The sequence below is a fragment of the Phocoena sinus genome, chromosome 10 (genome assembly GCF_008692025.1).
Source record: "Phocoena sinus isolate mPhoSin1 chromosome 10, mPhoSin1.pri, whole genome shotgun sequence".
In the NCBI taxonomy this organism is placed as follows: Eukaryota; Metazoa; Chordata; class Mammalia; order Artiodactyla; family Phocoenidae; genus Phocoena; species Phocoena sinus.
In genome coordinates this window covers 10,318,046-10,333,784 of record NC_045772.1, presented here as the reverse complement: position 1 = coordinate 10,333,784, position 15,739 = coordinate 10,318,046, and the positions used below count along the sequence as shown (strand labels likewise).

Genomic DNA, 15,739 nt, shown 5'->3' with positions numbered 1-15,739 from the left:
CTACCATGGTAACGCGCACGCGCCGAGCGGCGCATGCGTACATTTATCACCGCGCCTGCCTCCTGGAAGTGATTACCTCTAGGTCACGGCGCAGGCGCAGAGTACGTTTGGCGTCGAGCGAGGCGGAGGCGTGCTCTTTGCGGTCTCCGCTCGGGTCTGGGGCGCAGAGCCCGGTAGCTGTGGCGCGGGTGTCATGTCAGACAACGAGGACAAGTGAGTGCGGGAGCGAAGTGACTTTTGCGGAGCCTCGCAAGGGGCGGGTGAAGCGGGAGCCTGGGTCGAAGGAAGTTGAGGAGCCAGGCGTCGCGGGGCAGTGTCTGAGGGCACTGGGGGTGCTGAGGGGGCCCGCGGAGCTGGAGAAGGGTAGGGCGGTGAGCCGGCAGCATAGACCCGGCCAGAGGCTGGGCACAGAAAGACCCCGGCTCGAGGGTCCAGAGAGGATCACTGAAAAAGGTATCTTTCAGCAAACTTCCGCTGAGTCGGGCTCTGTGTCAATACCTAATAGGTGTATTAGGTATAGTCTCTGCTCTCCAGGTGGGGTCCCTTTCTAGAAGAGGGGGCAGGCCCATAGACATAATGCCGGGTCGTGTGAATTGCGTAATAGATCTGTAGTATAGAAGTAATCCCGAGGAGGGTCTGGGGAGACTTTGAGGTGGTAAAGGTCTGGGAGGCTTGCAGTAATCCAGGTGAGAAAAGGTAGTGACTTGCACTAGGGTGATAGTAGTAGAAGTAGTGAGAAGTGGTTTTGAAGTCCGGATTTATTTTGAAGCTAGAGCCCAGGAGATTACCTGACGTGTGGTGTTGGAGGAGAGGTCTATCCTGAAGATAAAAATAGGGGGGTTCTCAGCATAAGTATATCAGTCAAAGCTGAGAAACAGAGGAGATCATCAGGCGGGTGTCAGTAGAGAAGAGGAGATGACTGCGTGTCCGAGCATCCCAACATGGAGTGCTTCGGGGGAAGAGAGGAGAAACCGGCAAAGGAGACTGAGAAGGAGTAGCCAGTGAGGTGGGAGGACACCAGGAGTGTGAGGTGTCCTTGCAGTCAAGTGAGGAGAGTGTTTTGAGTGAGACGAGTGGTCCTGTGGGCCAACTGACACATCAGGCTAAATGAGAACGAGAATAGTCCATCACGTTTAGCAATGTGGAAAACATTAACAAACTTGAGAGGATGGTTTGGGTGGAACCATGGAGGTGAAAGTCTTTGGAGTGAGATGATGACAGAATGGGAAGAGAAGAATCGGAAACAGTGAAGATGGACAACTCTTAGAAGAATTTTGCTCCCAAGGGGAGCGTGGAAATAGGGCTCTGTGAGGAGGGAGTAGAAAAGTAAGCTCTGTTTGTTTTTTTAGACGAGGAACTTCAAATGACTTAATGATTTATTAAGTGATTCACTCATTAAGTAGATATTTATTGAGTGCCTCCTATGCTAGTAACTCAGATGAGACACAGATCTCTGCTCTCTTTGATTCTACTAAGTGGTGCTCTAACTGGCTTCTTCTTCTTGCACAGCTTTGATGGCGACGACTTTGATGACGTGGAGGAGGATGAAGGGCTAGATGACTTGGAGAATGCCGAGGAGGTCAGTATTTAGCCTTGGGCTCCCCTCTCTGCAGCCCGAGCTGCTGCATAGCCCGGCCAGCGATGACTGACTGAATGCATCTGCCTCCCGTTTGTGGTCAGGGCACCGCCAGTTAGAGTGAGGAGAGATCTAGTCCTGGGTCCTAGTCCTAGTCCTGGAGCCCCTCAGGGTGGGCCTGAAGGCTTTTGTCCACTTGGAGCACAGCGCATGGCTTCTGGGGCAGTTAGCTTACTGACAGTTGAAATATTCCCTTCATTCATTGAGCAAACATGTGTTAAATGTTTATTACGTACCAGGAGCTCTGCAAGGTGGGGCTACATGAAGAGCAAGGGGGAGAGTGACCTGGGGTAAGGCTGGAGAGGTAAGGGCCAAGATCAGGCAGGATTTTGTAGCGTGAAGGTATCGGGAAGCCACTGACAAGAGTTGAGCTGGGGAGCGGCATGATCCAGTGAGGAGTGAATTGGGGAGGAGCAAGGGTAAAAGAGAGCCCAATTAGGGAGCCCTCATAGACCTCCAGGTCAGACCTGTAGCTTGCACTTGGGTGCTGGTAGTGTCGGTGATGGGAAAACGGATGAAAGAGATATTTTGGTGGTTTGGATATGGGGCTGAGAAAGTGGGAGATGACAGGGATGACTCCCATGTTTCTAGCTTGAGCAGCTAGGTGAATGAGTTACTAGCGTCATAGATAAAATAGGGCTTTCTGTCCCTTGTGACTGATGGAAGGAGAAGTGCTTTCTGTCTCTTGGAGAGAGAGTGATCCCTCGATTTTTTTTTTTTTTTAAGGCTGGGAAGCTGAAGGCCCTCTTGGGATTTCCTGTCTGCCTGGCACTCTGAGGTTATATGTTCTCTGAGTCAGAAACAGTCAGAAACCTTCTCTATCCTTCTGATCCCTTTCCATCTCTGTCCTATTGATTCTGCCTCCTCTGTGTGGTTCGGTCCTGTTTTCGTTTCTCCATTCCTCGTGTCTCAGCCTGGTTTGGATCTTTATTGCTTTTCACCCACATTACTGCAGAAATGTGTTGCCGGTTTTCCTGCCCTCAGTCTGCTGTTTGCCTTTCTGCCGCCAGAGTCGTCTTTTTCACCTGCCCACGTGATTGATTACTGTTGGTCTTCCTAAAAGGTCTCTCTGCTTCTGCTCTTTCCAACTACAGAATATTCTCAGCAAAGTATCCAGAGTGATCCTTTTAAATCGTAAGTCACTTTGTCTCTCCTCTGTTCCGAATCTGCATCCAGTGGCTTCTTAGCTCATTCAGAGTAAATGCCGAAAAGATGTACGAGGTCCTCCATGATCCGGCCACCTGCTCTGTCTGGGACCTTATCTGTTCTTGCCGTCCCTGTCATGCCAGGGAGACCCCAGCTCAGAACCTTTGACTGTGCTGTTCCCTCTTCCTTTCCCTTAGATATGCACGCGACCTGCTCCTCAGCCTCACCAGGTCTTTGTTAAATGTCACCTCGGTGGGGCCTTCCTGACCATCCTGTTTAAAATTGCCACATTAACCCCTTCCTCCAGCATCACCACCCTGGCACTCCCTGTCTTTTCTCTGTTTTTATACTACACATTGTACTTAACTAATTTTGTTTATTGTTTGTCTCATCTCATTATAATGTAAGTTCTATAGGAGAAAGAATTTTTATCTGTCTTACTACACTATCCCAAGTGCTTGGAATACTATCTGACATATAGTAAGCGCTCAGTAAATATTTGTTGACTTAATTCTTTATTATAGAATTTATTCTTCTGCCTATAACCCTATACACACCTTTTGCTCTAATCATACTCCACAATCAGGTGTCCAGACCTAGTACATTCTCTCCCTCCTCTGTGCCTGTGCGCATGCATTTCAGACTGCCTGGAATGCCCTTTCCTTCCTTGTTAGCTTGGCAGATCCTACTCATCCTTTTGGACCAGCCCAAGTCTCATCTCTGGACTGTATTCGTAACCCCCAGTATGAGGTAGATGTCTCTCACTTTCTTGTTAAGTTGTGGCACACTTGCATACTTTTTTTTTGAAGTGCTTTGACATTCCATTTTATTTATTTAAATACACATGCTCACACACACAATTACAACTCTGTAAATTAGTGAAATGGCACTCATTGGATGAATTAAATTACAACCAGTAAATGAGTGAACAGGAAAGACAAAGAGTTAAAGAAGATATTTGCAAAACATGTAACTAAGTACATCTATACAATGAATTCTTACAAATCAATCATAAAAATGCAGAAAATCCAATACAAAAAGGGGCAAGGGATTTGAACAGCTACATCACAAAAGAGAATATCCAAATAGCTAATAAATATATTAAAAAGATGCTTAACATCATTAGTCCACAGGAAACTGGAAAGTAAAACCACAAGACAGCACTCCACACCCACTGAGATGGCTAAAATTAAACCAGACAAAGCAGACATCTTACAGTGACAATACCAAGTGAGAAGAAAGATGTGGAGCAATTGGAGCAACATTTATATTATTCTGGTCCAAGTGTAAATTGGGCCAGCGCTCTGGAAAACTCTGTGGAGTTGTGTACTAAAGGGGAGTATAGATGTATATTTTTTAGGGACCAGTGATCTGGCTCCTGGGTGTATACCCAACACAGATGCATACTTATGTTGACCAAAAGACATGTACAAGAAAATTCATAGCATAATAGCAAAGTAGTCCAAATGCTCATTATAATTGAACGATTATATGGATTGTGGTATATTCCAACAATAAAATCCTAGATGGCTGTGAAAATGAACAAAGTACTGGTAGACACAACAGAATGGATAAATCTACAAATACAACATTGAGTGGAAGAAGCTATATAGAAAACAGTACATAAGGTGTGATTACATCCACAGGAACTTCTTTTTTTTTTAATTTTTCAATCTTATTTATTTTTTTATACAGCAGGTTCTTATTAGTCATCAGTTTTATACACATCAGTGTATACATGTCAATCCCAATCGCCCAATTCAGCACACCACCATCCCCCACCCCCCCGTGGCTATCCCCCCTTGGTGTCCATATGTTTGTTCTCTACATCTGTGTCTCAACTTCTGCCCTGCAAACTGGTTCATCTGTACCATTTTTCTAGGTCCACATATGTGCATTAATATACGATATTTGTTTTTCTCTTTCTGACTTACTTCACTCTGTATGACAGTCTCTAGATCCATCCATGTCTTAACAAATGACTCAATTTCGTTCCTTTTTATGGCTGAGTAATGTTCCATTGTATATATGTGCCACAACTTTATCCATTCGTCTGTCGATGGGCATTTAGGTTGCTTTCATGACCTGGCTATTGTAAATAGTGCTGCAGTGAACATTGGGGTGCATGTGTCTTTTGAATTATGGTTTTCTCTGGGTATATGCCCAGTAGTGGGATCGCTGGATCATATGGTAGTTCTATTTTTAGTTTTTTAAGGAACCTCCATACTGTTCTCCATAGTGGCTGTATCAGCATACATTCCCACCAACAGTGCAAGAGAGTTCCCTTTTCTCCACACCCTCTCCAGCATTTGTTGTTTGTAGATTTTCTGATGATGCCCATTCTAACTGGTGTGAGGTGATACCTCATTGTAGCTTTGATTTGCATTTCTCTAATAATTAGTGATGTTGAGCAGCTTTTCATGTGCTTCTTGGCCATCTATATGTCTTCTTTGGAGAAATGTCTATTTAGGTCTTCTGCCCATTTTTGGATTGTGTTGTTTGTTTCTTTAATATTGAGCTGCATGAGCTGTTTATATATTTTGGAGATTAATCCTTTGTCCGTTGATTGGTTTGCAAATATTTTGTCCCATTCTGAGGGTTGTCTTTTCGTCTTGTTTGTGGTTTCCTTTGCTGTGCAAAAGCTTTTAAGTTTCATTAGGTCCCATTTGTTTATTTTTGTTTTTATTTCCATTACTGTAGGAGGTGGATCAAAAAAGATCTTGCTGTGATTTATGTCAAAGAGTGTTCTTCCTATGTTTTCCTCTAAGAGTTTTATAGTGTCCGGTCTTACATTTAGGTCTCAAATCCATTTTGAGTTTATTTTTGTGTATGGTGTTAGGGAGTGTTCTAATTTCATTCTTTTACATCACACTTGCATACTTTTATAGCACTTGTTGTTTTGTTTACTCTTGTCTTTTTCGCCAGCCTGTGTATCCTTTGAGAGCAGAAGCTCTTAGCTTCCTGTCTCAGCGCCTATGATGACGTCTGGCACATGACAGGTGCTTAAGAAGTGATTGTTAAATATATGAATATGTAAAGATGGGGTGCTTGTTCCTCTTCCTCTTAGGGTGATTTGTTGTCTGTGCTCAAGGACTTCTCTTCTGGATGAGGCAGCTGGCTTTGGACTCTCTGATCATGAGTCCTTTTTTTACTAGGTCTGAGACTTTGGCCAAGTTAGCTAACCCTCCAAGCCTCTAAAATGGGCATTGTAATCCCCACCACGTAAGGTTATTGTGAGGATTAAATGAGGTGTTAATAAGGCAGTTGCATGGTCACTGGCACGGAATAAGCAGTAGCGTAGTGGTGGTTATAATCGTTGTCGTCGTCATCCTGCCCCTCACCCCCGATAATGCATCCTGAGATTTTTCCCTCTTTTCTTCCTTGGTGTCCAGGAGGGTCAGGAGAATGTTGAGATCCTCCCTTCTGGAGAGCGACCGCAGGCCAACCAGAAGCGAATCACCACACCATATATGACCAAGTATGAGCGAGCCCGTGTGCTGGGCACCCGAGCCCTTCAGATCGCGTGAGTACGAGCCTCCTCACCATCTCTTCCATCAGACAGGCCACAGGGAGCCTGCACGCTGTGGATGCGGCTCGGCCTGGCACCTGACCACAGACCTTCCCCCTTCTCACACGCTGAACACGGGTGGTGCTGTCCCTGTGTGCCAGGCACGGTGCTAGACCCCCTGCCCTCAGAGAGTTTGTGATCCAGTGGAGAAACAGGACATAAACATCTGCGAAGTCAGATAACAGTACAGGAGAAGAATAGTGATAAGAATACAGAGTGTAATGAGTGCCTGTCAGTTAGGGAAGCAGAAATAAATAAATAAATAAATAAGATCAGCCCCCGACCGCTGTGTGCTGCGGCAGCACCCCCTGGGCTTAAGGTGGTTCTTGAGCCTATAGACAAGGGCCAGCCCAGAGGAGTCGGGGAACCCTCCACGTAGAGGTCCCGCTGGAAACGTGAAAGCACAGAGCAGTGGGGGGGGTGTTGGGGATTGGAAACTAGCAGCCTTTCCTTTGTCTCCCAAGCTTGGAGCTAGTTGAAGACTAACAGGATTCAGGAGCTAGCAGTAGGCAGGTGGGGATCGCAACGTGCGATGCTTCCGTGTCCACCCCAACAGCCGTGGGCACTGCCGCCGCCAGCGGCCCTGTGTGCAGGCGTCAGCCTGCCTGCTAAGCTTGTGGGCATCGTGGAGGACAGGTCAGGCGGCTTTGAGGAAGCAGGGACTCTTGAAGAGGCTGGACCACAGATGCGTGCTTTCCCCGCCAGGCTCCCTTGTCAGATGAGTTCCTCCTCCGTTGTGGTGAGAGTAAGTGGGAAGACAGAGAGGGGACAGGCATGTTACTGTGGGTCTCGTGGAACATCCTCCGCGGGGAAACGTGATACCGGGGAAAGGAGCCCTACCCCAGACCTCTTATAAGCTGCTGTGGGAAATGGTGGGTACCTAGAGGAGGGGGTGCTTCAAGTAGGGAGTAGTCGAAACTAGGCTTGAAAGGAAAGCTGGGGCCAGAGTTGTGGGACGATGCGTGCTGGCGGAGTGGTGATGCTCAATCTGTGCATCCATCCGTCCCCACCCCGCCCAAGTTTTTAAACAGCATTGGGCTTCATCTCCTCCAGTCTTGTGGAGTGAAGGTGACCACCGTGTTCACCTCGATAGAGGGCTTCATGGGCGGGCAGCGTCGTTCCTCACCCACGTGGCAGCGGTAGGCCTCCTGCCAGCCTGGTTGTGCTCCTTGCCGTCTGGGTGAAATGAGAGCTGCATTCAGTTTGATGATTTTGGTATCGCTGGGGTCAGGATCCTCTAGGCCTGCACCGCAGCTATGGTTGCCACTGGCTACATCTGGCCATTTAAATTTAAGTAAAACTAAATGGAAGTTCAGTGTTCGGTCTCATTAGCCACACTTCATGTGCCCAGTAGCTCCCTATGGCTACCGTAATGGGTGGTGCAGATAGAGGACATTTCCATCATTGCAGAGCACTGATTGGGCAGTGCTTACGTCTGCTAAACATGATCAAGCAGAAAGAATAATTCCTAAATTATTTTTCAAACAAACAGACTGTGTGCAAGTTAAAGTCCGTCAGCATCGAATAAGATACAGTGCTTGCACCTGTTGGGGATGCAGGGATGATCACAATTCCCCAGGTCTCTAGGTGTTTACAGTCTGGTGGGAGAGATGGACCCGTTCTAAATACCCAGAACCCAAGGCGGATGGGATTGCTGCTTTACAAGAGAAACAAAAGAGAGAAGGGAATAATGGCATGGGTGACTGGGGAGGCCTCATGAAGAGATTAGAATTAAAGTGAGGTGGTTTCGAACGTATCCCAGGCGCCAGAAACAGCACTAGGAAAGGTCCAGGTAGAGGCAGGCATGTATGGATTGTAGTGGGGGAATGGCAAGTAGCTTGGGGCACAAGACTGGAAAAGATGTCACTGGTTTATTGAGTGACAAGTTCAGAAGGTGGGCTTGCATTTGGCGGACAGTAGGGAGCAGGCATTTCAAACACTACCGAGGCCCAGGTCCTGCTTTCCTTGGGGAGCAAGCCTCGGTCTAGCTTAGTCTAGTCTATAGTGCTCTTTCCGACTGAGGGCTAGGGTGCTGTCTGGTGGTTCCCCGGCTGCTGTAAGCCCTTGGACAGCCAGGGCTGGAGCTTATCCTGAGTACGAGGCCTGCAATTCTGCACTTAGTAGATGCTGAACAGATGTTTCTTGGATATTTGTGGATGAAACCTCTCTCTGGTTCATTAGCCCCACCTGGTGGCTGAATGGTTGCCACAGGTGGAGACGTTCCGGGCACACACTCACACTTCCTGTGCACATAGTAGGGCTGGATGAATGAATGCTGTTGAGTTATTCGTATCTTGAAAGAAATAAGGCATATGCAGATCGGGGAAAGCATTTTGCCCATTCTTTAAAGGTTTACGTTTTGGGGAAGTTCAAATAATTATTGAGAGAGGATATAGAGAAAGTTAAAGAACTTGGTCTCTGCCCTTGGGAATTTTTCAGGCTTTGGGGAGTAACAGACATCAGAATATTTAGCGATGAAATTAGTAGATTATTTAGTGTGAACTGGTGGCTCTCAGACTGGCTGGTTATGAGAAGCACCTGGGGAGCTTTGCTAATGCAGGTTCTCAGGATCCTTCACTAGAGAGTGAGGGGGAAGGGTCTGGGGAAGGACCTGGGAACCTGTATTTTTAGCATACTGTCCCAGTAATTTTGATGATTATTAGGTTTGGGATCCATTAGTGTAAACTTGAGCTGGAATCAATAAGTGTGGCTTCCTAGAGGAGGTGGGCCTAGAACTGGCCTGTTTGTTTCTAGAGCCTCTGCTGTGGGCCAGGTGTTGTGCTAGGGCTTGGGGTCCTGGGCCACCAGGTCTCGTTGGAAAACTTCAATCAAGTAGTCACAGTGGTGCCAAGAGAAGCGTATGTAGAATGAGTCAGGGCACTGAGGCTTCAGCAAGTGCTTTCCAGAGTGGAGACATTTGAGCCTCTTGCCCGCCTGTAGGGAGAGGAAGAGCTTGTACGAGGATGCAAAAAAGGAAACAACAGGGTATGTCTAGGGAACTGTAGTAATTTGGTATGGCTGGAATGTGGGGTAAATATAGGCAGGTAGCATGAGAAGGTACTAGAAAGGTAAGCAGGGGCCAGGTGAGGTTCTGCCTGCCTGATGGCTGTGGGGTGTCATGGAAGGGTGGTAAGGAGGTGAGCGCCCCATCACAGGCCCTGTGTAGAGGCTGGAGGAGCAGGACCCTTGTAGGGGGTATTGCCAAGTCAGAGAAGGAAAATGAGGCGAGCTGGGCCCCGAGGCAGGGCTGGGGGGTCGAGTTAGAGTGGTAAGAAGGGTGAGCTTTTGCACGTGCGGGTCCTTTGTGCTGGAGCCCTCTGCTGTGGCTGCAGGCTCGGGAGTCTGTGATGGGCCCTGGGGGAGGCCCTTGGCAGGGGAGCTGACATGACGCATGTCACACGGCCCAGTGATGAAAGCTCACACTTGTCCCGTTCACAGTACCGGTCTTCAGTTTGTGAATCACCAGCTTTTAAAAATAATGGGAGGTGGTGTAGCACAGTAGGGCGGAGCCTTCGGGGTTCAAATCTTGGTTCTACCACTTACTGGCTGTGGGTCCTTAGGCAAGTTACTGACCGTCTGTGCCTCAGTTTCTTCATCAGTAAGATGGAAGTAACAAGCGTACTTACCTCAGATACAGTACTCTGTGAAGGGCTGAGAGCAGCTATGGCACTTACTCTTTGCTTGTTCCAGTAGTGTTTTAGCATCATTGTTGTGTAGGTGTGGCAGGGCTTTTTGTCTTCATTTTCAAATGAGGATAGTGAGATTTGGGGAAGAAATTCAGTATCTTTGGAGGCAAAGTTTAAGTCTAGTGTACAGGCTCCCGCTCGCGTACCCTCGCTGTCAGTGCCCCGGAACTGCCGCTCCGCATCCACTGTGCCCGCCTACCTGGAAGGTGCCCTTTCTGGGTGAGGACTGGGATGCTGATCTGATCCTGTTTGTGAAGCTACCCCCCGACTTCATGCTGGGCCTTTCTCCCTGTGTTTGTAGTCTCCCCCAACACCTGTCCCTGTACCTACAGGATGTGTGCCCCCGTGATGGTGGAGCTGGAGGGGGAGACAGATCCCTTGCTCATCGCCATGAAAGAGCTCAAGTAAGTCACCCAGATCATGGTTCACTGCTCCAGAGCCCTGGGAGGCAACCCTTGGGTTCTCTGCTGCACACCCTTCCCCCACTTCCCTGATGGGGAAGTGTGGTTCTTGTTCCTGTAGACCCTTAGTTTGTTTGGGAGTCAGCCCTGCAGGGAGGAGGAGGGAGGGGGAGGAGGGGGCAGGCAAAGGGGGAGGGGAGGACATTGATGAGACCTTCGCTGTCTGTCCGAATTTCCCTGTTCCTACTGCAGTTGGCCTTACCAACATCCCTCTACGTTTCCCCCTCCTCCCTTCAGCCATGGGATGGCAGAGCCCTTCCAGACTGAAGTGCCACACTCAGAGGTGCGGGAACTTTTTTTGTTGTAATTCCTTTCCTGCAAAGTGCATTCATGGTCTCGAGAGGATGCTGCTAAGGCTTCTCTTGCCTTGCATCCTGCACACTCTGTCCCTCTGCTGCAGGGCTGGGGTCACCGGCCCTCATGTGCCTCGACTTCTCGCCTGCCACAGGGCCCGAAAGATCCCCATCATCATTCGCCGCTACCTGCCCGACGGGAGCTACGAAGACTGGGGGGTGGACGAGCTCATCATCACCGACTGAGCCGGGATCACCTTCCCGCCTGTGCCTCAGCCCCAGTGCCTAGTCTCGTGTTCTTTATACGTGTAAATAATAAATTCTTCAACATTGCAACCCCTCCGCCTCCAGCTGCCTGGGAGGCCTACCCACTTCTTCCGCCCTGCTGCCTGGAGGGTGCGCCCATCCCAGTGGCCCTGCGACCGTCAGCTCTTTAGGAAGCACCAGGGGCCCTGACCCCCTGTGGCTCCCCCACGTCCCTCCCTCCATCTCGTAGTCCACCAGAGCAGAGGCTGCTGCAGGAGACACCTCAGCTGCCTTCCCAGCAGACAGACAAGCCTTTGTGCCCAGGGAGCTGGTTGCCACGGAAACCCCCAATTTCCTTTCCAGTGGGGACTGGCTGCAGGGGCTTCTCCCTTCTCAGGAGTATCACAGAGCAGGTCTCATCAAGCCACCCATTGTTTCCTAAGGACCTGCCTCGAGCCTCTTATCGTGGGCTCGGATCCCCTTTCAGGAGCCAGTGCCCCAGCAGGAAGCTTGGGGATGCAGTGATCTCCTGCCCTCCCCGAGAGAGCCCTGCCGGGCAAGTCAGCAGCTGGACCAAGGGCCGAGCACCTGCCCACTCCTGCCTCCCCGCCCCCGCCCCCCCCCCCCCTCGATCCCCGCTCGTCAGGCCACTCCCCACACACCATCCTTCATGACCCACCTCTCTGGTCTGCCACACCCATACCCTCTCCTTCCCAGCTTCTGGAAGATGTCCTTCCCCTTCTGTGTGGGGCCACTGCTCCTCAGAGGCCTTCACTAGGATGGGTGCTGGGATGATGGTGGGCAGGGGAGCAGGGCTTCTGGGTTCAAGGCGTGACATTAAATCAGGACTGGAGCTCCCCTTTCTCTGCCCTAGGTTCTGATGGGTCCTGTTCTCTTCACTCTGCTTACTCAATCAATCATGCTGGTTCCTCCCTTTCTCGGGGTTGGCGGGTGGGGGGAACAGATGACAGGGAGAGGGTGTATACTGACACCAACAGGGATAGAAGGGAAAACGGGCTTCCTGAATATTCCAGCCTTGACCTCCCTTCTGCTGCCAGCTCCCCTTCCACGAAGAGGAGGAGCTTGCCTGACCTCTGCAAGAGGCAGTGACCCTGGGTGTGGGTGCCCCCTGGACAGGGTGGGAGTGATGAGCGGGAGGGGTGTTTGCTGCTCTGGAGAAGGGTTAATTTGGGGGAGCAGTGGACTTCGCACCCCCTTCCACCCTCCTCCAAGCCTGTGGAATCCTTTAATCAAGTTGGGTGCTGAAATTTCAGCTCTGAAATGCCGCCTTTGTGCTGGCATCCAGGCGGCCGCCCCAGAGTGCGGGGGTCACTTTCTTGGCCCCGTTTCTCTAAATGGTCTCTTTGTTCCTGCTGGGCCGCTCAGTATCAGATGTGATTAAAGGGAGATGGGGCTTGGGTGGAGGAGGAGAGAAGTGGCTGGGAGAGGGAGGGGGTTAACCCTTCGGGGATAGGGTGTAGAGGAGTTGGAGAAAGGGGTGTTTTTCCTCCCATTTCCCCCTTCCCATTCTGCTGCTCTTTCATGGAGTCAGCCCCTTCCTGCTCAGCTGGCCAGGCCACGGCATAGTCTCCTCAGCCCTCTCCCGATACACCTGCCCCTTCTCTGTTTACATGTGGAGCCACTACTGAGGCCTGAGCTCATCCAGAAGTTCAGGTCTAAGGCATGAGCACAAGCTAGGTCTCCCGACTTCTGTCGGGTTATTTGTTCTTTTGGGCCATTTCCCCTTCTCCCGTATCCCCAGTGACTTTCCAGTGAGCCTCACGAGGTCCTGGAGGTGGTGATTTCATCTTCTTGATGTAGCCCCTCCCACCTGCCCTGCCAGCTCCGTGTCCACAATCCCACTGAGCACAGGAGAAGACTGGAAATACTGAACAGACCAGAAATGGACTAATGTCCTGCTTGTCAGTAGAGGGAAAGGGTGTGTTGTCAGAATTACGAGCACATAAGGTTGGTACTGATTGATCCCTAACAAAATTCTAGAATAGGCTATTGCATATTTGAAAACACTTGGATAATAAAAGGATCCTGGAGCTAGCATAGGGTTTCTAAGAATATCACCAAGTGAACCAAATTTTCTGTTTTCAATGGTTACTGGTCTGGTAGGTTGGAAGAATGCCACAGATACAGTGAACCTTGATTTTAACAAGGCATCAGGCAGTCGTTCTGTGCAGCTATGATGGAGAAGCGTGTACTTCAAGGTGATAAAATTAGATTCAGAATTGATTGGACAGTCTTTTCCCTAAGAGTATAGTTAACAGAATGGATGGAGAGGTTTTTAGTGGTGTACACAGGGCATGTCCCTCTTCATCCCAACCTTTTTTCATTAGTGACCTGAATGAGGATATTCAAGTTTCAGACATAAAGCTCAGGAAAACTGTAAGTTGGGTTCGGAATTCTGAAGGATTTAATATAGGTGGGGAAACGGTCAGATGCAACAAGATGAAATCTGTTAAAGATCAATATAAAACCCTGCATTTATCTACAACATCAACAAAACACTAGAAAACCACTTGTATACAGGTGGTCTGACTTGGCCGCAGGTTTTAGCTACAAGAGCAGGGGTTTGTAGTTACCACTCCGCTTCCTGGGAGCCAGCGGTTTTGGCGAAGTGGCCTGAAGCGCTTGCGTGACATAGCTTCCAGATGGCAGTCTGGCCACTCGGGAGGACTGGGCTAGTTCTTGGTGCCCCCTACCCCGCCCAAGGTCCTGACTAGGAGGTGAGGGGCTGGAGCCCACAGACAGAAGAAATAGATACAAGATCTGGGGATGCTGGCCTGGAGCCGTGAAAGCATCATCGCTTTAGATTACAAGCGGAAGTAGGGCAGGTGGAAGAGATGGTTAAGGGCGCAAGCTTTGGAGTCAGCTGGCTTCAAAATCTGCACCAGCACTTCTCAGCACCCACCTCGCAAAGTGTCAGGTCCCCATCTGGGAAATGGGGATAACGATTGGACCCACTCCCTCATAGGCCTGAAGGATATAAAGCACTTGGCCAGGGAGCGCCCAGTACATGGTAGCTATTACTGTTACTATGAGCTGAGTGTAAGGAAGGACTTCCAGCCATTGGAGGTGTCTATCAATGGAGCACGGGGAAGAGGGGAAGAGATTTCCCTGTCCCTGTGGTGGAGGAGCTCCTGGCGCCAGAGTGCAGGTTGGAATTCCGTTGAGGAAAGAGCTTTTGGGGAGGAAACCCTGAAGGATTAGATGGCACGTCTGCCATCCTGGTTTACACTTAGACACAGGCAGCTGCTACGAGGACTCGGCTAGATCCTGGTGTTGGACAAGTTGTGTGTGTGCGTGCGTGCGTGCGTGTGCGTGCGTGTGTGTGTGCGTGCGCGCGCCTGTGTGTGTTATTGGGGGAGGTGGCAAGTGGAGGGTACAGTGAGAGAAGGCCCATCCACCCATCCTAAAGGACCAGGCCTGCTGACTGCAGACAGCAAGACATGAGGCCTGATCTACCTTTCAAATACTTGTTCCTTGAATTCTTTGCAAGGCCCCCTCTCTGCTGGGCGAGAAAGGGCTGCTTGGAAGGCGCTCTCGCTGAGTTCCAGCTGGGTCAGCAAGTGGCCCACCTGCAGTGTGGGCACAGCTGGGCTGGGGGCAGAGCTCCCATCTGAGGCCTCAGTTCTGAGCACACACTGACCCCACTGTGATGCCAGTTGTCCTAAGCTGCTGCACTGGGAGAGAGGAGACCTTTGGATTGTCTGTTCTTTGCATTCTACCCCTAGCTACTTTCAGAAAGTGTTTGAAAAAGCACAGGTACAGGGATAAGAGACCAAGAGACAGGCCAGGTCAGGCCCACCAAGCAGGTAACCGGAACCTTTAATTTTATTATGTAGAATGCTTAATGCAGAGTTAATAGGGGCTAGAGTACCTAGCAGAGGGGAAGGGGGAGAGGGAGCTACTGAGATAAATAAGAGGGGGGCAGTAATGAGTTACATGTGGATTGGGGGGCTGCAGAACAGGAAAATAGGGGCAGAACAGAGCTACATACTTTATTCAAATACCACTGGGAGGCAAAGGGCAAAAGGCCAGGGCAGAATGTACATGTCAGGAGCTTAGTGTCTTCAGCCTGCTGCCAGCAACCTGGGTGCTGGGCCCTGGGTCTCCCCCTGGAGCTGAGGGTTTGGGCCTGAGCAGCCTTTAACTCCGGAAAGCCCAAGGAGTTGGGGCTGACAGAGCAGGGGCCACAGAGCCTGGTGAGGGGAGAGGGAGTTGGCGGGGAGCCGGGAGGAAGGCTCTGTGAATTGTCTCCGAATCCTGGGGTCCCTGCCTCCTCATCTCCTGGGATGTACCTCAAGAGCTGGGAGCTTGTAGTGGAGCAGGACCTGGGTCCTCTCTCTCCGTTAGACAAAGAATGAGGTTACTGGCATGAAATTGGATCTGGGGGCCTCTGTGCCAATCCCTTCCTGTGTTCAGGAGGGGAGGGGGCACTGAAGGGTTGAGGAGACCTCCCTCTGAGCTCCCCCCCCACCCCCTCTCCCTCGAGGCTATTCAGAACTGTCCTCAGCCCCTGAGGGGCGGACGGAGCCTGCTGCAGGCACTGACGCAGGTCTCTGGCTGGCCTTGCTCTTAGGCACATGGCGCAGGTGACACGGGTTATGTCAGTCCCCTTATTGCCCACGAAAGAGGAAACATGGGCACAGGAGTGGCAAGGCCTCCAATTCCCATCTGACCCTGGATGC

General features: G+C 50.2%; 1 protein-coding gene across 6 annotated transcripts; it reads left to right on the top strand.

The window, feature by feature from the left end:
• Positions 1-94: 94 nt before the first annotated feature.
• POLR2F (RNA polymerase II subunit F) lies at positions 95-11,242 on the top strand. 6 transcript variants are annotated; one of them, XM_032644847.1, is made up of 6 exons: positions 95-213; positions 1,510-1,579; positions 6,175-6,305; positions 10,369-10,440; positions 10,735-10,780; positions 10,946-11,242. In XM_032644847.1, the coding sequence occupies exons 1-6, from the start codon at positions 194-196 to the stop codon at positions 11,225-11,227; spliced, it is 621 nt and encodes a 206-aa protein (XP_032500738.1). In that variant the 5' UTR covers positions 95-193; the 3' UTR covers positions 11,228-11,242. The 6 variants fall into 6 exon arrangements, with proteins under 6 accessions (XP_032500738.1, XP_032500736.1, XP_032500737.1 ...); XM_032644845.1 differs by having other exon boundaries at positions 10,898-11,242; XM_032644846.1 differs by having other exon boundaries at positions 10,690-10,780.
• Positions 11,243-15,739: the final 4,497 nt, after the last annotated feature.